This window comes from Oncorhynchus clarkii, chromosome 12 (genome assembly GCF_045791955.1).
Source record: "Oncorhynchus clarkii lewisi isolate Uvic-CL-2024 chromosome 12, UVic_Ocla_1.0, whole genome shotgun sequence".
Taxonomy (NCBI): Eukaryota; Metazoa; Chordata; class Actinopteri; order Salmoniformes; family Salmonidae; genus Oncorhynchus; species Oncorhynchus clarkii.
In genome coordinates this window covers 84,980,539-85,000,471 of record NC_092158.1, presented here as the reverse complement: position 1 = coordinate 85,000,471, position 19,933 = coordinate 84,980,539, and the positions used below count along the sequence as shown (strand labels likewise).

Genomic DNA, 19,933 nt, shown 5'->3' with positions numbered 1-19,933 from the left:
ACAGTCCCTGGGCTACTTAACTGCTTTAACTGTCTATCTGAATCATCAGAGATGCTAAACTGGGACCCTGAAACACCCAGGTGACAGACTGGAGTTCACCAAGCGTGGTGCCACACAGCTGTGAGGGTCACAGAGGGGAAGAGAGATGGATGGGGTGTGAGAGAGAAACAGACACCTGAGAAAAGGAGAGCAGGACCGGTGTGTGTGTTTACTTCAAGATATTTACTACTGAACAAAAATATAAACTCAACATGTAAAGTGTTGGTCCCGTGTTTCATGAGCTGAAATAAAAGATCCCAAAAATGTTTGATACACACAACAAGCTTATTTCTCAAAATGTTTTGTTTCCATCCCTGTTAGTGAGCATTTCTCCATTGCCAAGATAATCCATCCAACTGACAGGTGTGGCATATCAAGAAGCTGATTGAACAGCATCATCATTACACAGGTGGACCTTGTGCTGGGGGCAATAAAAGACCACTCTAAAATGTACAGTTTTGTCACACAACACAATGTCACAGATCTCAAGTTGAGGGAGTGTGCAATTGGCATGCAGTGCAGGAATGTCCAACATAACTGTTGCCAGAGAATTGGACGTTAATTTCTCTACCATACAACACCTACAACGTCATTTTTGATAACTTATCAGAACATCCAACCGGCCTGACAACCGCAAACTTTGTGTAACCACGCCAGCCCATGAGCTCCACATCCGGCTTCTTCGCCTGCGGGATCATCTGAGGGGTAGAGGGGGTGCTGAGGAGTATAACTGTTTGCAATAATGCCCTTTTGTGGGGAAAAACTCATTCTGATTGGCTGGGCCTGGCTCCCCAGTGGGTCGGCCTGGCTCCCAAGTGGGTGGGCTTATGCCCTCCCAGGCCCACCCATGGCTGCACCCCTGCCCAGTCGTGTGAAATCCATAGATTAGGGTCTAATGAATTCATTTCGATTAAATTATTTCCTTCTATGAACTGTAACTCAGTAAAATCTTTGAAATTGTTGCATGTTACATTTATATATTTTCTTGAGTATACATCTACTATTCATGCAATTAAATAATGCTGCTTGCAAGATAATGGTCTAAACATAAATATTTGCAATGCATTATATTCAGTAGGCTAGTCTATGGCAACTAAAACAGTCTGCCCACTTGAACCTGAATTTGATTCCAGGGATTTGATTTGATACCAGGGATATTCAAATATTACCCAATGAGGTCTGGATTAGTTTACTGCTGTTTTTTGTTCTACCTGATAATTAATTTATCCCGCCTGGTGTCCCAGATCTTAATCATTCCCTGATTAGATGGGATATAATGAAAAACAAAGCAGCGGAACTGGCTTTTGGTCCAGAGTTTAATTTGAAGGGCCTTTAGTCTATGGATACCCATGTTTCTCGTCAGCCCCCAGACAGGTTTACAGGCTTGTTTTTCAAGTTCTACCAAAAGTCTATTCTGCTTTCCAGATTAACTAGCCGCGTTGGTAGGAAAACCACTAGCACCCGGAAATGCGCCACTTTCTTCGGGTTCCCATAAGAAGTCAAAGCCACCGGCAAATTGGAATGTGATTTATCTGAGTTCAGAGACAGGTCTAAGAGTGGCTCGACAGGGCAACATACGACCATTTAGGCTACCTTCGGGCAGAATCAGGTGCGTTTTAACTTTTTAATTTCCTCAAATTCCGACTAACTTTTTGTTAGGTTTCAGTTAATTTTTATTCATCAGCAGCATCTATTTACGGGAAAATTCAGGTAGGACTTCACAACTTCATCCATCCTGAAAAGAGTGCAGCTTGTACAGTATCCTAACAAAGAGGGTTTCCGACGTAAACTGTTTTAATGTGTAACAATTTGATACTCTAGTTTAAAATGTTAAAGTTGCATCATCCATGCCTGTCACTATTGACATCCCGCCCACGCGTTCACATAATTATTGAAGGTTTTACCGCGTTCATTCAAATGACCCGTAACACAGCTGTGCGCAACCAACCGTGAATAACTTGCAGCGAGGCCTAATTTCCACCTTTTTATAGCCCATATAACGGACCGTATATTTGGTCATCTTACCTTCTTAGCTTGCCTTTTTGCATTTTCGACACTTGGCCTGAGCCAGGTGGTTCTAGCGATGAAGCCGTGCCCTGGGTGTAGGCCTATTCATTGCACCTATTTTGCAACGAAAACGAGCATTTCAATTGGACACATTTTTCTAGGTCCGTTCCGTTCTTAAATGGTAAAAGGTTTCTGTTAAAATATAATGAATACACCCCTGGATTCATCATGGGTTCTCAATGCTCAACAAATGTATCTTGACTGAAAATATAAAACAGTACTCAAGGCTACTTCATGTGGGCGTTTTTAAAAGACCACTGAAGTTTAGTCCGACAATGGCCAAGACCAGCAGCCATTGATTTTCTGGAATTTACAACTCTATATTGCTATTGGCAAGGTGAATGTCCAATAGCCAGGCTCTTCTCTCATCACTGGTTATTTTGGTTGTGTGGTGTCTCAATCCTATTTTACCAGGTGACATTATCCGCTAACTCACTTTGTGTCTGTCTGTTGGGTGGACAGAGATGGCCAGCCAGAGCGAGGTGATTGACAGGTTGAGGGCTACGTTCCGGTCAGGTGTGACCTTTCCAGAGCAGTTCCGTATGACCCAGCTCCAGAACCTTCTCTCCCTGGTTGAAGAAAACGAGCAGCTGATACAAGATGCTCTACACAAGGACCTCCATAAGGTACTAGCATACACTCAGACACGCGCAGACTGCTGTACACTCAGACACGCGCAGACTGCTGTACACTCAGACACGCGCAGACTGCTGTACACTCAGACACGCGCAGACTGCTGTACACTCAGACACGCGCAGACTGCTGTACACTCAGACACGCGCAGACTGCTGTACACTCAGACACGCGCAGACTGCTGTACACTCAGACACGCGCAGACTGCTGTACACTCAGACACGCGCAGACTGCTGTACACTCAGACACGCGCAGACTGCTGTACACACTCTGCATGTCCTCTGCCTCTCTCTCCACCTCATCCTCTTTCCCTGTCCCTTTTTCTTACCTTAGATCTTTCGTTGTCCTGTTCCCTCTCTCCATCGATCATTTCACCTTCTCCCCTCTCTCTCCCCCTTCAGCCCAAGTTTGAGTCGGTCCTGTCAGAGATTCAGATAACCCTGAATGACCTGTACTTCGCCATGGAAAACCTCAGGACCTGGATGCAGCCGGAATACAACATTGGCAAGAATCTGGTACAGATTCCATCAACATTCACTGTCAACTGTTTGACTCTACCACCTTTTACTATGGCTCAACATGTAAACACACACAATTGGAATATTATTTTACTGACTTATGTAATAATTGTCCAACCATCTACTTTCCTCTCTCCATCTTGTTTTAGGCCACTAGGATGGATGACTGTTTCATACGCAGGGAACCCTTGGGGGTAGTTTTAATCATCGGGGCGTGGAACTACCCTCTACATCTTATTCTCTTACCTTTGGTTGCTGCAATTGCTGCAGGTACACATCTATCATGCCTTTGTATACCTAGAGGCTTTGTTAATAGTAAGGGATTGGATTTATAGCGTTTTAACAGTAGCTCAAAGCATTTTACATCCACCACCAATGTTGCCTTATCAGTAATGTATGTGTAAAGTGAATGCTGACTCTGTTGGCATTTCATTATTGATTAGGTTTGATTTTGTGACGATGACATATGTATTCCATGATGTCGTGAACCAGGAAACTGTGCCATTCTGAAGCCGTCAGAGATCTGTCAGGCCACCGAGCAACTCCTGGCAGAACTCATCCCCAAATACCTGTCTCAGGTAGTACACACACACACACCTATATGTGCTTTAATTTGCTTCTGTTACCTGTTGTGGATCATCAATGGAATGAAGGCCAACAGTGCCATATTTGCTCTATACCTGCCCACTTATTGTTTGTTTTTAATGTTTTGAGTTTTGCCATCTGACTATTGTAGGACTGCTATGCAGTACTATGTGGTGGAGCAGAGGACACCAAGTCATTGCTGAAGAATAAATTTGATCACATCTTCTACACAGGTAAACGCCTAACAGAGAGGACTCCTTAGACCAATAATATGTATTAGCTCAATCCCTCTTTTTTTTAGTATGTTTTTGTGTTTAAAAATGTTGGCCTTATGCCCCTTTTAACTCACCTTTGCCATATCACCTCTATCGCACACTCTTGCATACCCTTTCCTTCTCCTCTTCCTTTCTCTTCCCCATCTCCTCCCCAGGTTCCCAGGTGGTGGCCCGTTCCATCCTGCTAGCGGCGGCGCCTCACCTGACCCCCGTCACCCTGGAGCTGGGTGGCAAGAGCCCCTGCTTCATCTACGGCCATATCGACATCCAGAAGGCCGCCAAGCGCCTGTGCTGGTCCAAGTTCTTCAACACTGGCCAGAGCTGTGTGGCACCCGACTACGTCCTCTGCACAGCCCAGACCCGGGACGCCCTACTGCCCGCTCTCCGGGAGACCCTGCGGACCTTCTATGGGCCGGACCCCGGAGCGAGCCTGGACATGGGGCGCATAGTCACCCCACGCCACTGGAGACGCCTGATGGACATGCTAGAGAAGTCCAAGGGGAAGGTGGTGATCGGAGGGGAGAGCCGCGAGGAGGACAGGTATATTGGTGAGTTTTGGAGGTACAGGAAAGGACGATGAGATGCAGGCAGTGGTGTTGAGTTTGGTTTGTATACTGCTGCCACCTTGTGGGTGTGAATGCAAGTTGAAATATGTTGAGGTGGTAGCCTTGCTGTTAAAGTGGCTTTAATTTCAAGTATGAGTAACTAATCAGGCATATAGAAGCAAGTTCTTGCTGATCAAGTGGTGTTTCTAGCTCCCACAGTGTTGGTGGACGTGCAGGAGTCTGATGCTCTAATGCAGGAGGAGATCTTTGGCCCCATCCTGCCCATCCTAACCATAGAGTCTCTGGAGGAGGGCATAGACTACATCAACCGGCAAGAGAAACCCCTGGCCCTCTACGTCTTCTCTGACGAGACCTCGGTAAGACCATGACCTACATTACAGCACATAGATGTTTCTTCACATATCTATTTTCTTATGTTATAGTCATGGTGGTGTCCTCCACAGAGCTATAGTTTAAAATTATGTAGTTCTATGGCTGCCTGTGGCTCCACTCTTATGGAATAAATGCACATTCCTCCCCTCTCGCTGTCAGGTAGTGACCACAGTGTTAAACAACACCAGTAGTGGTGGTTTCTGCGGCAATGATGGTATAGTACACATGGCCTTGCCAGGCCTGCCCTTTGGAGGAGTAGGTAAGTGTGTGTCTGACAATGTAAATAAAGTAGTCATTATCAGAAGAAAAGCACTAGACATGGATCTGATCATGGTGCCCTGTCATCTTCCTCTACCCTCCAGGTGCCAGTGGGATGGGTAGCTACCACGGCCGCTGGGGCTTTGAGACATTCAGCCACAGGCGGGGCTGTATGAACCGGAGCTGGTTACTGGAGAGGGTCAACGTCCTGCGCTACCCGCCCTACAGCGACTACAACCTGGGCTGGTTGCGCTGGGCCACCACCTTCAAGAAGAACAGCTGGGGAGGCTGCTCAGTCATGTGAGAGTGGCACCCGGTGCGTGCCTGACTACTTCCAAAGCCGATGGGCTTTTCTTAAAGGTCCAATGCAGCCGTTTTTATCTCAATGTCAAATCAGTTTTGGGTAACAATTAAGTACCTTACTGTGATTGTTTTCAATTAAAATGGCCAACAAGGTACATCTTCTTAGCAAAGAGCAATTTCTCAGGCAAGAATTTGCTATGAGTGGTCTGAGCGGGGAGGGGAAAACTAGCTGTTGTTGGCAGAGAGGTTTGGATCTCTTATTGGTCTATTAACTCATTTACCGCCTGGAGTTGTCACCAGGCATTCCAAGAGTCCCTTCCCACCTAAATGGGCTGAAATTTCAGGCAGTCTTTATAAACTGCTCTTACACTAAAAGGGTATTATCATTTTTCACAGTATTATTCCAACATCATAGTGTGGAATGTATAAAACACAAAAATCTATTTTTTTTGACTGCACTGGGCCTTTAAAGTATATGTTCAGTGTTCCAGATTTCTATTAAATAATTTACCTAAAATTCAAAAAATATATAATTAAGGATGTTAAAAACCAGGTTTTCTCTGTTCCCTGCTTTGCCTGATTGGAAACAGTGGTTGGGTGTATACTGGTAGAAAAAAAAAAAAAGCTGACATGCCAGATCAGCCAATGAAATGCACAAACACTTGGATATTCAAATTAGCTACCAACTCCATGTGGGGCAGTTCTTTTTTGGGTGACCTTGGCTGTGTATAGGTTGCCTGCCCTGTCCACTAAGAATCCGGATCACGTTCTGCACATGTTATTTTACGCACACTACATAACTGCTGCTCACACTCCCCTTCCTTTACGTTTCTCTCTTTACTCACCCCTTCTGAACTATGATACTATGATGCCTATCTCTGCCTTGTTTCTGAACAGCTGAAATAAAAATAACTGCTGCAATTTGATTGAACATTCCCCAAAATATTGTTAATGCAACTCCCCACTTAGAGTTTTGCATAGGAACTCTCTGTGTCTTCCACACACAGGCCCTACTAACTGCTATTTCGCTTTTCAATGATCATGCAAGTACAGCATGAGTAGGGGTTCCACCTCTAGGCAGCCGAGCTTGTGAATCCGGACCGGTAACCTCAGTCTGACAATAGGCGAGTTAGTTCTGTGGCGCCCGTGCGCTATTGCCTCTTATATCGTTTGTCAACTACTGCCTACTATACTGAACAAAAATATAAATGCAACAATTTAAACGATTTTACTGATTTACAGTTTATATAAGGAAATCGGTCAACTGAAATAAATTCCTTAAACCTTAATCTAAGGATTTCACATGACTGGAGGGCATATGCCCACCCACTTGGGAGCCAGGCCCAGCCCATCAGAATGAGTATTTCCCCACAAAAGGCCTTTATTATTGACAAATACTCTGCAGTTTATCGGCTGTCCGGTCCTGGTTACACTGCGGTTGTGAGGCCGGTTGAATGTATTACCAAATTCTCTAAAATGACATTGGAGGCGGCTTATGGTAAATAGATTAACATTACATTTTCTGGCAACCGCTCTGGTGGACATCTTCCTTGTGTTTGATGCACTGTTACAACAGACCACAAGTTTGTACAAACATGTCGATCATGTTTCCTGTGTACAACATGATAGCTGCTGCATGTTAGCCTAACACCCTTCCTGAAAAAAAGAACATTCTAAACAGCCTGCAGGCCAACAAGATTTTGAAATGGAAGTGACTGAGTTGTTGTATAGGCTTACTCCTTTTTGCTAACACAACCTGTGGATTGCTTGTGTGCTGCAGTGTGCCCTCTCCATTAACTGTTTGTCACAAGTCAGTTTCAGTGGGCCTGTTTGGTTTGAGTACTTGAAAAGAAGGCTGTACTTGTATAGGGCCATTGAGTCAGCAGAAAAGAGCTGTGAGAAAAGGGGAAAGAGGTGCTACCTGTGGTTCTGGTTTAACCAGGTTATTCAAGGGAGGGACACCGGCTGCATCTCAAGTCTTGATTGGCTTCCTTCCCTTGTCTCCTCTCCTTTACCATGAAATGGAAAACTGAAGAAAGGTGAAAGTAATGTGGTAGATACCAATGGCTTTCACCTGTCCTGTTCTTTCAATCTTTGCAGCTGAAGGGAAGGAGAGCTGCTGCTATTGCAATCCACCCAGGGTGTGGTTTCAGTTCTGTGTGTTCACTGCTACATCACAATGGTCTAAACCTGCTTCTTCCACTCGTCTTGCTTTGACCCATCAGATCAGAATAGATGAGTGGAAGCCACTATATTGAAATGTTTCCCCAGATTTTGAAATGCACTGGCTACCAGGGTCTGCAGAGGTAAAGGGTTTTTAGCACTGTTGCACAAGACCCCCATTGTTCACCATGGGGTTAGTATAGTTCACAGAACGGTCTTATGTAACAATTTTACTGGGTTTTGTTAGACGCTGTGTGTCATATTAGGTGGTGGATGTTTTTTGATTTTAAAAGTTTTGTTCAGAAGACATTAACTAATAAAACCTTACTTTACATGAATATATTTGTTGGCTTATACTTTAAGTGTTAATTGTACTGTTATTGCCCCATTCTCCCTCATCCCAGCATGTTGCTTCTCTTTGCAAGTCATTGCATCAGTGCTTTACTCAATTACTTTTTGAATGTAAGGTGACAAACTTTTCAATATCATTGAGACAAAATCCCACTCTTTAAACATTTTCAATTTCCAACATGACTTGATTAAAACTCACTCTTAGACGGGCTTAATCTCCAAAATCCCCCATATCATAGAATCTGAACTGACAGAGTGAAGCACTCTAGGTTTACACAAGTCACATGTACAGTTGAAGTTGGAAGTTTACATAACTTGTTTTAATGACTCCAACCTAAGTCTTTCAGCCACTCCACAAATTTCTTGTTAACAAACTATAGTTTTGGCAAGTCTGTTAGGACATCTACTTTGCATGACAAGTCATTTTTCCAAAAAGTTGTTTATAGACAGATTATTTCACTTAATTCACTGTACCACAATTCCAGTGGGTCAGAAGTTTACATACACACTAAATTGACTGTGCCTTTAAACAGCTTGGATAATTCCAGAAAATCTCATGGATTTAGAAGCTTCTGATAGGCTAATTGACTTCATTTGAGTCAATGGGAGGTGGACCTGTGGATGTATTTCAAGGCCTACCTCCAAACTCAGTGCCTCTTTGACAGCATGGGAAAATCAAAAGAAATCAGCCAAAACCTCAAACAATTGTAGACTTCCACAAGTCTGGTTCATCCTTGGGGTCAATTTCCAAATGGCTGAAGGTACCACATTCATCTGTACAAACACCATGGGACCACGCAGCCGTCATACCGCTCAGGAAGGAGACGCGTTCTGTCTCCTAGAGATGAACGTACTTTGGTGCGAAAAGTGCAAATCAATCCCAGAACAGCAAAGGACCTTGTGAAGATGCTGGAGGAAACAGGTACAAATGTATATTCACATAACCTGAAAGACCACTCAGCAAGGAAGAAGCCACTGCTCCAAAACCGCCATAAAAAATGCCAGACTAAGGTTCACAACTGCACATGGGGACAGAGATTGTACTTTTTGGAGAAATGTCCTCTGGCCTGATATACAAAAATAGAACTGCAAAATTGATGGCGTCATGAGGAAGGAAAATGATGTGGATATATTGAAGCAACGTCAAGACATCAGTCAGGAAGTTAAAGCGTAGTCGCAAATTTGTCTTCCAAATGGACAATGACTCCAAGCATCTAAAGTTGTGGCAAAATGGCTTAAGGACAACAAAGTCAAGGTATTGGAGTGGCCATCACAAATCCCTGATGTCAATCCCATAGATTTGTGGGCAGCACTGAAAAACGTGTGTGAGCAAGGAGGCCTACAAACCTGACTCAGTTATACCAGCTCTGTCAGGAGGAATGGGCCAAAATTCACCCAACTTATTGTGGGAAGCTTGTGGAAGGCTACCCAAAACATTTAACCCAAGTTAAACAATTTAAAAGGCAATGCTACCAAATACTAATTGAGTATGTTCACTTCTGACCCACTGGGAATGTGATGAAAGAAATAAAAGCTGAAATAAATCACTATTCTGACATTTCACATTCTTAAAATAAAGTGATCCTAACAGACCTAAAACAGGGAATTTTTACTAGGATTTAATGCCAGGAATTGTGAAAAACTGAGTTTAAATGTATTGAGCTAAGGCCTATGTAAACTTCCGACTTCTGTATATTGCAAAAGAAAACGGCTCAGTTGATTTCATCCCCGAGGCAATCAAAACACTTTACTTGTTAGACTCGAAACACGCGTTGATACAATTATAATTTGTTTTTACATCACAGCCTGTATTCACAAAGCGTTAAGAGTAGGAGTGCTGATCTAGAATCCGTTTTGCCTTGTCTGTCACAATGAATAAGATTGCATGGACAGGAGGAACTGATCCTAGATCAACACTCCTACTCTTAGATGCTTTATGAGTACAGGCCCAGGTTGGGTGTGTGACTCAAAGAAAATGTATTTTATTCCAGTTCGTAAAAATCAACATCACAATTGTGTCATGGCTTGTACAAATGGGGGCTATATTGTTTCCTTCACTGTAGAGATCTGCAGTCTTTGTTTGTGGTAAATACAGTGTGTATATTATGGGGGACAGTACAAATCTGAGATTGCTCAAAAATGATAATTCTTAAATGTAAATATTCTAATACTGCTGCATTTTGCCTCTCCCAGAGGTTTCTCCAGCATAGAGGTATACAATGCATGTCCTCTGTTCCAAACCGGCCCCTATCCACCCAGAGCACATCTGTAAATTAAAGGATTGGACAGTTATAAGCAATATAGTAATAGCTCCACTTTGCCCTCTGGTAGGCTACGCTGTAACTTCTTGCATATTAGTATCCACTCCAATACATTTGCATATGCTTGTGCCTATAGGTCAGTAGAAGATAGAGGATGGCTTGTGATTGGGTGTGGGACTGCTTCCATGGTAGTCTGAGGTCAGGGTTCGGGTTTGTGTGAGGGGGGGGGGGTTGGTCCCGGGGGGGCTCTGCTCGGTGGCTGGCGAGGGGCAGATGGCGGTAGGGGGCTCCATCTGGACCAGCTCTGGGTCATCCTGGCCCGCCTGGGGAGGATGCACCAACACTCGGTCGATGATCCCAAAGTCCTGTGCCTCAATGGGGCTCATGTAACGATCTCTCTCCATCACACTCTCTGGGAGAAAGAAAACAGAAGAGAATAATTGTATGGTTACGAGTTTTGGTGAAAATGTGCGACACATTGGTGGTGGCTGAGGTGAGTTCACTCTTACAAAGTGCTTTGAGTGAGGAAGGACTCAATCATCAAATCACTTAACCTTGAAATAGTGCTTGGATTTAGTTAGGAGTCACTAATTCATATGTGACTCAGAGGCTATGGTACATTTTCCATCAGACAATATTAAGACATTTTGAAGTATTTTTTATTGGAATATTACTGTTGCATGTTGGGATGTGCTTGGAAATACACTTAAGTACTAGCACGTATTAGAAAACACAAAACAAGTATAATTTCATGCATTTGAACCCAGGTCTGTGTGGTCCTAGGGGTATTTGAAATAAGACTAAAAGATGTAATCAAACCGTCCCGTCCCTCTGGATGCCTTTTCCCCAGAGCTAAACAACCAAATCAAATTCTGTGCATATTGTGTTAGTCTCTGCCTCATCTTTATGAGCAGCTGATATAAAAACCCTGCAGCGACTTAAACTTGTTTTTTTATCTAATGTACTTAACTTCTTAAAGCATTTTTGGTTAAGAAAAAAAAGTGTTAGGCGTATGTGACAAACAAAAATAGATTTTGAGGCAGGATGCAGTCTACACATTGCATTGTGGGGCAAAACAACATTAGCTTCTCAATGATCATGCAACGCCACACGATTTGATACAGCACATGATTGAAATTAGCCAGAATTTCCTGTTCCACCTCTGTGCAGCTGAAAATTCTGCACATGCAGACAGTAACCAGAGTTTGACAATGGGCTTGTTTGTGAAGTAGAGAATCCCACACATTCCCAGAAGGTTCGGTTGTTTAGCTATCGAAAAGAGGCGTCCAGAGAATTCGGCTGCGCAGCCACTCCATTGATATAAGTATTTGACATTTGTTTTGGCTATTTATAGGAAGTCATAAGAAAATACTTTCAAATAGAAGTAGCTGACTTGGCCACATTATTTGAAAATACACAAAAGTATATTAATAACGAATAAATAATGACGCATGTATTTGAACCCAGGTCTGTCTTCATTGTTTGAACTTTTGTATGCTTACTCAAGGCTTTTCCCTCTGAGCCAGACTACTGAACTGGATGCCTTAGCTACTTACCTATATGTGCCAACAGCTGGCCAGTGTGTTTAGCGTAGAGTTGATTGATCTGTTTCTTTAGCTTCATGATCTCCTCAGCCTGAATGGCGATGTCTGTAGCCTGACCCTAATAACACACAGGAGAGAGAGAAGACAGATGTTATGTAAAGCAACTGACAACTGAGGTGTCAAAATACTGAACTCATATTTACATGCCCAATCACAGGTCTGGCTTTTGATGGCAACACAAGCTCAACCAACATCTGTACCAGGTTCTTTAACCCCCCCCCCCCTTATCCCCTTACCTGCCAGACTTCAACCTGTCCCCTCAGCTATTCCTGCTGCCTCCCTAGTCCCATTACCCCTTTCCATCCTTACCCTGGCTCCTCCGGAGGGCTGGTGCACCATGATGCGGGCGTTGGGCAGGGAGTGCCTCATGCCGGCCGTGCCCGAAGCCAGGAGAAGACTGCCCATGCTGGCCGCCTGGCCCACACACCACGTGGAGATTGGGTTGAGGATGTACTGCATGGTGTCGTAGATGGCTAGGCCTGCCGTCACAACACCGCCTGGGGTGGGGGAAATAGGAGAGGAACATCATAGTGAACCAGGATTAATGGTTTGTTGGATTTAGTTCATCGATGTTCCTCTTCTCCCAGACTTTTCTATCTCTCCTTAAAGCTGGAATCCATAGCGGTGAAACTGCCATGTCCATTTGCGATATTACAACAAAGACGTTACTTCAAACAAACACTTTTTTCCATCTGACATCATTGCACAATAGAACCAAGTATGTACGATTTTGTTTTTTACCACAATGCTGGATGCTCATTTCCTCAAAACAATAATAAATGCGCCTGGGGCTGTTGCGCCTATCTTGGATCTCAGCTTTAACGTTAACCTAATGAAGTTAATTTGAAGTCAAGGTAAAAAAGAGTTTCTGACTGCACCCTTTATCTCCCATTACTGTCATCTGATCCACCTGTCACTTGTGTTCTCTCGGTCTCTTTCCCCTCCAAGAAACATGCTTTTTAAAGTAACCATCCCTATTCCACCAACCATCCCCTGCACCACCATCTGTTCCTCTTTGTGGGAGGTCCCCCTCTATTCTCCTCCCCTATTCTCTTACCAGGACTGTTGATGTACATGTGGATGGGTTTGTTGTTGCTCTCTGACTGCAGAAAGAGTAGTTGAGCAATAACCAGACTGGCCACAGAGTCATCAATCTGAAAAAAAGGCAGGGGGAGAGGAGAGAGATTAACAAATGAATCTTAGCTGCAACAGCAGACTCAGAAATCCAGATGTTTTAATCGGTGTGGGCTTACTTCGAATATGACCTTGCGCCGATAAGCAGAGTAAGTTGTATATTTATTTATTTTCTTACCTTTTATTTAACTAGGCAAGTCTTAAGAACAAATTATTATTTACAATGACGGCCTAGGAACAGTGGGATAACTGCCTTGTTCAGGGGCAGAACAACAGATGTTTACCTTGTCAGCTCGGGGATTCCATCTAGCAACCTTTACTGCCATAATCAGTTTCATATCGAATTATTAGTGTGCATGTAAACATACCCAATGTCTCCTGGTGTAGGTTATGAATCCCAAACTACTACACACACAGACTTACTGGCCCTATTACACCGACAGTGACACCACAGCTAGACTTACTGGCCCCATTACACAGATTATCCTCTCCCTCAGAAGACGAGAGTAGATGTCATACGCACGCTCTCCTCGACCCTAGGAAAGAAGAGAAAGACAAGGAAAAGGAATGAGGGGAAGGAAGAGGAAGATCTTTGAACATTGGAAAGCAGCTAGAATAGCAAGGACCAGGAACTGACAGGTGAAAACCACTAACTAAACCGTTCCAAACTAAGAGTGAATCAAGTTGCATAGAAATGTTGCAGTCCTACATAGAACTCTGTTGGGGTTCCAATTCTTACCGTCTGCTCCACAACGATAGGTACGAGAGGACTCCTCCATTGAGCACTGTGGTGAATGGTCCTGCATGACTTTAAAGCTGTCACTCCACATTGTAACACCCTCTAAGAGAGGGGGATAGAGAGAAAGAGTTAACATTTGTCTGTAAGATCTCAACCTAAGTGTTGGGCAGGTTATTTCAATAATGATATGTTAAAGTTACATTCAGAGATAGCATGGTTATTTTTTTTTTCAACTCTGGCCCCTTTAAGTGTGTTCAAAACAAAGCTATCAAATGTATTATGATCTTACATCAACTCTGAACATTACACACACTTTAGAAAATGCTACAGTTACTCATGATTTCACATTAACAGTTATATAAATGTTGACAGTGGTTTCCTAAAAAATAGTACTTAAATTTAGCTAACTGGAGATGGGAATGAGTTAGGTTAGCTACACAATTTTGGTCAAGTTACACAAGTGTTGCTAGCCAGCTAGCTTTAATCGTTAATCATACAATTCATCTGAATCGAGAATGCACCGCTGAGACAGCTAATAAACATTTGCACATTGTAATCTATATAGTTTACAACACAAACGATGCATTTCCAAAATATGTTTTCACTCTTTAGCTCCAATACTTACTCGTATAAGCATTGTGATGTCTTGTAATGTGCAATCCCCTCTGTTTGACCCCAATTTAACCGGAAACAATTCTAATTTGAGCGTCGAACTGTTCCTAAAGTCGCTGAGCAATATTCCTCTGTCATGTGACGAGTTTGTGTTTACAGCCTCGAATATGTGGGCGCTAGATGGCAATGGTGCACAAGAAAAATCCACTAACATAATACTACAGTATTGCTTATCGTTCGTTGCCTTGATAGTTTTCAGATACCGACTATTTTTTAAATACAAAAGCACATTTGTTATATAAATAATTATACTATTGAATAATAACGTGACGATTAAAGCTTAAAAGTAAATGTTATTAAAATACAGAAATGTGTGTTGAAGAGACAAAACTCGTGACATTGTAGATGGGGGTCTCTATAAATAAACATTTTAAAAAAGGAGCACATGACAAGACTGTATTTCGCTAATGATATCCTCGTGGTTCTGGGGTTGTTTAGAAAACAGTATCTTTATACAAAGGAGCGCCAAGACCATTCTAATAAAATACGTTTCCTTTGATTTACTTCACCATAGCCTACTGTAGGCCTAGAAACCAGTGTATTATTGGCGACACAATATAAAACCCAAATGAACATTTAATTTTAAGAAAATAGCCCATTCATTTGTTTAACTGACAGGTCTATTATTATTATGTTGTTTTTTTTTTTTACATGTACACATAAGTGCCTCTACTGATAACCATCTTTAATTAGGGGCCATTCTGAAAGCAGTGGGGAGAACATTGCGCAAAAAAAGCGGTGCGTTTTTTCAGAGAGAGGGGGAGCACTTGAGTCGCAGCGGCCTCATCAGAAAATCTCGTTCTTTCAAGTGATAGTCGGACACTTTCACTTGGCCGTTGGACAGACCTCGCAGACATGTCGAATAACAGCGCAAACAGCAGCAACTTGGTTATCGCTCAGAAGGTGGTAAAACAACTTCGGCTAGAGGCGAGTGTTCGCAGGATCAAGGTAAAGACATTACATTCAGAAAGACTGATCAAAAACTGTTCTGCATTGGGTGTGACTGGCTGACTTGTCAACATGGCCCTTTGGTAACTATTGAAAAGCTATATATTATGTCAAGTTTGACTATTTTATGGGAAGCATCGCGATATTTGTTACAAAATGCTGTTCCACCACAACTATGCCATCTGTTTGCAGAATTGTAACTAACTGCAGCGCTGTCCCGTAGACTAACGGAGTAGCCCGTAAATTGACGTGCTCAATCGAGCGCCGCCTTTCACCTGTCATGTTACCGACAGAAAAACGTAAGATTATAATGTGGTTCTAGTATTGCTGTATGCATAGGTGTTATGGCAAGTCTAGGCTACTCATCAGCTCTTCAGTTAGTTTAACGCCGTTTTGAATGGATGTATTTATGATATATTTAGAAGTTAACGATTTGCTGTTAATTGTGCTCTAAGTTAATCATGTGAAATATGAAGATATCCTGCTGTAGGCTGTGTTGTCCGGAGAAAGCAAACAGCTCGTAGGCTAGTTTCCGCGAATATTGCAGCACAGTGGTGGCCTTTGTTGATTGTGGCTGTGACAGTAGTGCGATTGTTGGCCAAATTACTCCTTTTAGAGGAGAAAGCCAGATTAGTCCGCAGACCTTAAACCACCCTGTAGCACTCAAGCATACTGTGCTTTGAAGGGCATATGAGAATGCAGGGAAAATATAGGCTTTTATCTATAGCTTATGAAATACGTTTATACCATATTATCAACTAACTAGATAAATAATAAACGTAATCAATCAATCAATCAAATTTATTTTATATAGCCCTTCGTACATCAGCTGATATCTCAAAGTGCTGTACAGAAACCCAGCCTAAAACCCCAAACAGCAAGCAATGCAGGCGAAGAAGCACGGTGGCTAGGAAAAACTCCCTAGAAAGGCCAAAACCTAGGAAGAAACCTAGAGAGGAACCAGGCTATGTGGGGTGGCCAGTCCTCTTCTGGCTGTGCCGGGTGGAGATTATAACAAAACATGGTCAAGATGTTCAAATGTTCATAAATGACCAGCATGGTCGAATAATAATAAGGCAGAATAGTTGAAACTGGAGCAGCAGCACAGTCAGGTGGACTGGGGACAGCAAGGAGTCATCATGTCAGGTATTCCTGGGGCATGGTCCTAGGGCTCAGGTCCTCCGAGAGAGAGAAAGAAAGAGAGAATTAGAGAGAGCATATGTGGGATGGCCAGTCCTCTTCTGGCTGTGCCGGGTGGAGATTATAACAGAACATGGCCAAGATGTTCAAATGTTCATAAATGATCAGCATGGTCGAATAATAATAAGGCAGAACAGTTGAAACTGGAGCAGCAGCACAGCCAGGTGGACTGGGGACAGCAAGGAGTCATCATGTCAGGTAGTCCTGGGGCATGGTCCTAGGGCTCAGGTCCTCCGAGAGAGAGAAAGAGAGAAGGAGAGAATTAGAGAACGCACACTTAGATTCGAATAGGACAGGAGAAGTACTCCAGATATAACAAACTGACCCTAGCCCCCCGACACATAAATGCATAATCCATTTGTGACTTGGTCCTAAAGTGCCATCTTGTGTTAATGGGGACAATGTTATTACAATGTTATGACAACTGTTATAGACTTCACCCATGAAACAACCCTCTAGTAAAGTACCAGATCATTATGCTATTGCTGAGTCAAGTCCTAGGTAGGGACTTTAGGAAAATAGCTGATCATTGCTCAGTTTCTCTCACAGTGTGAGCTTGGAGCATATTACTTTAGGTTCATTAAACTGAGTATCAGTAGGAGTTTTGTGGCAGAGTGAAAGTGTTGGCCCCTCTATTTATTGATGCATGGACCAGGTCTCTCTTGAAAAGCTGAGTTAAAACAAGTAGAAAGTTAAGTAGAGCAGGATTGAGCTCAATTTATTTGGAACTTCTTTATAGAAAACGCTGTCACTGTCAATGATGACTCGTTCTCATGAATGCCTATGACATTGATATGTCATCTTTACTGCAGTCTTATGTAGCCTTTATGACACAGAATTAAAGTATAATGGAACTGACAGTGTCTCTGTTTCCACTCTCAGGTGTCCCAGGCAGCAGCGGACCTGAAGACCTTCTGCCTGCAGAACGCCCATAAAGACCCTCTCCTCATGGGGGTGCCCTCCAGCGACAACCCCTTCAGACCCCCCAAGTCCTGCGCCCTCTTCTGAGGTGAGATGACAGTCTGATGTGGTAGAGTAGGCTTCAACTAACTCCCTCTCTATCTCTCTCTTCTCTCTCTTCTGTCTATTTCTCTCACACACACACGTGCATGGACACACACACACACTCTCTCTCTCTCTCTCTCTCTCTCTGTCTCTTTCTGTCCTGCTTTCTTTCTCTACCTTCCCTCTACCTGTTCCTCACTCTCCTTTTCGCTCTCTGTTTGCTAACCTTTGACCCTTCTGGCTTTGATTGTTACAAAGAGAACGTAACCAATAGCAGCCATATCTCATCTAACTCCTGTGCCAGTGATCTGATCGGACTCTATGCTTTCTCACTGCAGGCGATGGTGATGATGGAGGATTGTAAAACATGTCTGAACATTCCCCAAGGATGGCTTTCAATTCCAAGCCCCTTGGCGTCTCCTACACCCTTCCCCACCACGTCCAGTCACTGAAGACCTCAAGGCCAGAACACAATCACAAGCATTAACCCTATGCTGAGTGAGTTTTGACATGTGTTCTGTTCTGTTCTACAGCTCAATAAGGATAACATTTGCAGTCCTTTGTGTGTTGAGATCATTAGAATGAAAGCACTCCTCAAAGTATAAATATGGCAGTCTCAACCCCAACTCTCCCTGTAGTCTCTACCTTTTGTTACTTTTATTTTACTCAAAGTGAAATTGAACTGTATTAGGTTTTACACATTGTTGTTGGTGAGTCTTTTAAAGTGGTTGACCCAGTGACATTACATGAGTATAGCCTACCGTATCATTGTTGTGAAGCTATGTTCAACACACTACAGGATATTACACCCGAGTTTGATCTCAGAGCTTGTTTTTCAAAATGGTGCTCAGTTGGTTGCACACAAACTCGCCTTAACACTGTCACTGTGATTTTTGTCAGATGAAATTGTGAAGCATTTCGATAAGTGTAATTTATGATTCTCTGCTAAAAGTGTGGTGACTCCATGAGCCTCTCAAGAGAATTGAGTCTTTTGACATAAAATGTGTGCGCATTCTCATGTGTTAAACACTCGACTACACTGTTAAGATCCAGTTAAACCACTGTGATGCAAAATGTAATTCAAAAGAAAATGATGTTACTATGTCTTGAAAAGAGTGACTCAGATGTTAGAGGTTTCTTATGGGTGTTGGCATATAGAGATCTCAAACTCAGGTCATGCAAAAGATCTGTTTCAATGCTGGTTTTGTGGTGTTGCTCAGTCAACATCAGAATAATGATATGAAGGATCATAACAAGAATATTAGGATTACTGTACTGACACTTTAAGTATAATTGCTGTGTATCATCATTATAAATAAGCCTGATCTCAGGACACTCAGTGGAAGGAGACTGCTACTCCATTGGTGCATCTACGTTAAAGTAAGGACACATTCTAAATGGTTTAAAGTCATTTTTCAGGTTCCCCACCCCTTTTACCTTTTACTCTTTGCGTACTGCTTCAAACTAATGTGCCTTAGTATGTGCCAAACCTCTGGTAATTTAACTGCCCCGGTTTTAACACGAGACCTGTTGAGGCCTAAATCTGCATTTACTTTCCCACTTGATTAATCAGAAACACTTAAAGAGGACCTGAAGAAGTTGAAAAACAACACCAGAGAATGAGTCATGTTTAGGAACCATACTGTGTTCTTATTACAACATGAAGTGTTGCTAAAAACTGGAGAACAACCCATCAACATGTTCCAATACCCAGAAATATGTCTTCAATAATGTCCTCAGACTTGACCACTGATAGGTGAAAGGACTAGGCCTACATAGATTTTCACAGTACTATTAGTCTTGCCTACCAAGTCCTTTCAAATCAGTGGCCATGCAGGAAAGGAGATGGAGGAACGCAAGCTCTTTTCACTATGGTGACAGAGACTGATCTCTCAATTCCTCTGACGTTATAATAAAGTGAACAGAGAACCTTTGAGGACTACAGTGTCCATAATGCATGGGGAAAGCAGAGCACCTCTTTTTACAAATATTAGTCACTGAAATGCTCTGGTGGATGGATTCATACATGTGGAAAACACTGTCATCCTGTTGTGCCTTAACGTTTATTTTGTGTGTATTTGTCTTTAGAATGGTACCGTGACATGTATTGACTGACTAATTTAATAAAATGTATAATTTCACCTTCAACATCTCTTTGGGTCTCATGTTTTATTAAAGAGTTTGTTAAGAGTGCCCCCCTTAAGCTGACTGGCCAGAACACACAAGAGTATCAGGGGTAG

General features: G+C 42.8%; 3 protein-coding genes across 4 annotated transcripts; 2 read left to right on the top strand and 1 right to left on the bottom strand.

Moving 5' to 3' along the window:
* The first annotated feature begins 1,509 nt into the window (after positions 1 to 1,509).
* Positions 1,510 to 8,114, top strand: LOC139421551 (aldehyde dehydrogenase 3 family, member B1). 2 transcript variants are annotated; one of them, XM_071172568.1, is made up of 10 exons: positions 1,510 to 1,648; positions 2,569 to 2,732; positions 3,141 to 3,254; positions 3,407 to 3,527; positions 3,750 to 3,835; positions 3,994 to 4,075; positions 4,273 to 4,665; positions 4,873 to 5,039; positions 5,215 to 5,314; positions 5,418 to 8,114. In XM_071172568.1, exons 2-10 carry the CDS (start codon positions 2,571 to 2,573, stop codon positions 5,615 to 5,617), a joined length of 1,425 nt encoding a protein of 474 aa, XP_071028669.1. In that variant the 5' UTR covers positions 1,510 to 1,648; positions 2,569 to 2,570; the 3' UTR covers positions 5,618 to 8,114. The 2 variants fall into 2 exon arrangements, with proteins under 2 accessions (XP_071028669.1, XP_071028670.1); XM_071172569.1 differs by having other exon boundaries at positions 1,622 to 1,749; positions 5,418 to 5,809.
* A 1,743-nt stretch (positions 8,115 to 9,857) lies between these two features.
* LOC139421557 (ATP-dependent Clp protease proteolytic subunit, mitochondrial-like) lies at positions 9,858 to 14,672 on the bottom strand. The gene is made up of 7 exons (XM_071172574.1): positions 14,494 to 14,672; positions 13,869 to 13,970; positions 13,594 to 13,665; positions 13,053 to 13,149; positions 12,305 to 12,492; positions 11,948 to 12,053; positions 9,858 to 10,803 (listed from the first exon to the last, which is right to left on the bottom strand). The coding sequence occupies exons 1-7, from the start codon at positions 14,503 to 14,505 to the stop codon at positions 10,529 to 10,531; spliced, it is 852 nt and encodes a 283-aa protein (XP_071028675.1). The 5' UTR covers positions 14,506 to 14,672; the 3' UTR covers positions 9,858 to 10,528.
* A 251-nt stretch (positions 14,673 to 14,923) lies between these two features.
* Positions 14,924 to 19,841, top strand: LOC139421558 (guanine nucleotide-binding protein G(I)/G(S)/G(O) subunit gamma-5-like). Its single transcript, XM_071172575.1, has 3 exons — positions 14,924 to 15,488; positions 17,571 to 17,697; positions 18,032 to 19,841. Exons 1-2 carry the CDS (start codon positions 15,396 to 15,398, stop codon positions 17,694 to 17,696), a joined length of 219 nt encoding a protein of 72 aa, XP_071028676.1. The 5' UTR covers positions 14,924 to 15,395; the 3' UTR covers position 17,697; positions 18,032 to 19,841.
* Positions 19,842 to 19,933: the final 92 nt, after the last annotated feature.

Coding starts and splice junctions, on each gene's coding strand:
- LOC139421551 (XM_071172568.1), top strand. CDS start 2,571: ATGGCCAGCCAGAGCGAGGTGATTGACAGGTTGAGGGCTACGTTCCGG. Junction 2,733..3,140: donor TACACAAGGACCTCCATAAG/GTACTAGCATAC, acceptor CTCCCCCTTCAG/CCCAAGTTTGAGTCGGTCCT. Junction 4,076..4,272: donor TGATCACATCTTCTACACAG/GTAAACGCCTAA, acceptor TCTCCTCCCCAG/GTTCCCAGGTGGTGGCCCGT.
- LOC139421557 (XM_071172574.1), bottom strand. Junction 12,493..13,052: donor CATGTACATCAACAGTCCTG/GTAAGAGAATAG, acceptor CCCCCACCCCAG/GCGGTGTTGTGACGGCAGGC. Junction 10,804..11,947: donor CCAGCTGTTGGCACATATAG/GTAAGTAGCTAA, acceptor TCTTTCTCCCAG/AGAGTGTGATGGAGAGAGAT.
- LOC139421558 (XM_071172575.1), top strand. CDS start 15,396: ATGTCGAATAACAGCGCAAACAGCAGCAACTTGGTTATCGCTCAGAAG. Junction 15,489..17,570: donor CGAGTGTTCGCAGGATCAAG/GTAAAGACATTA, acceptor TTCCACTCTCAG/GTGTCCCAGGCAGCAGCGGA.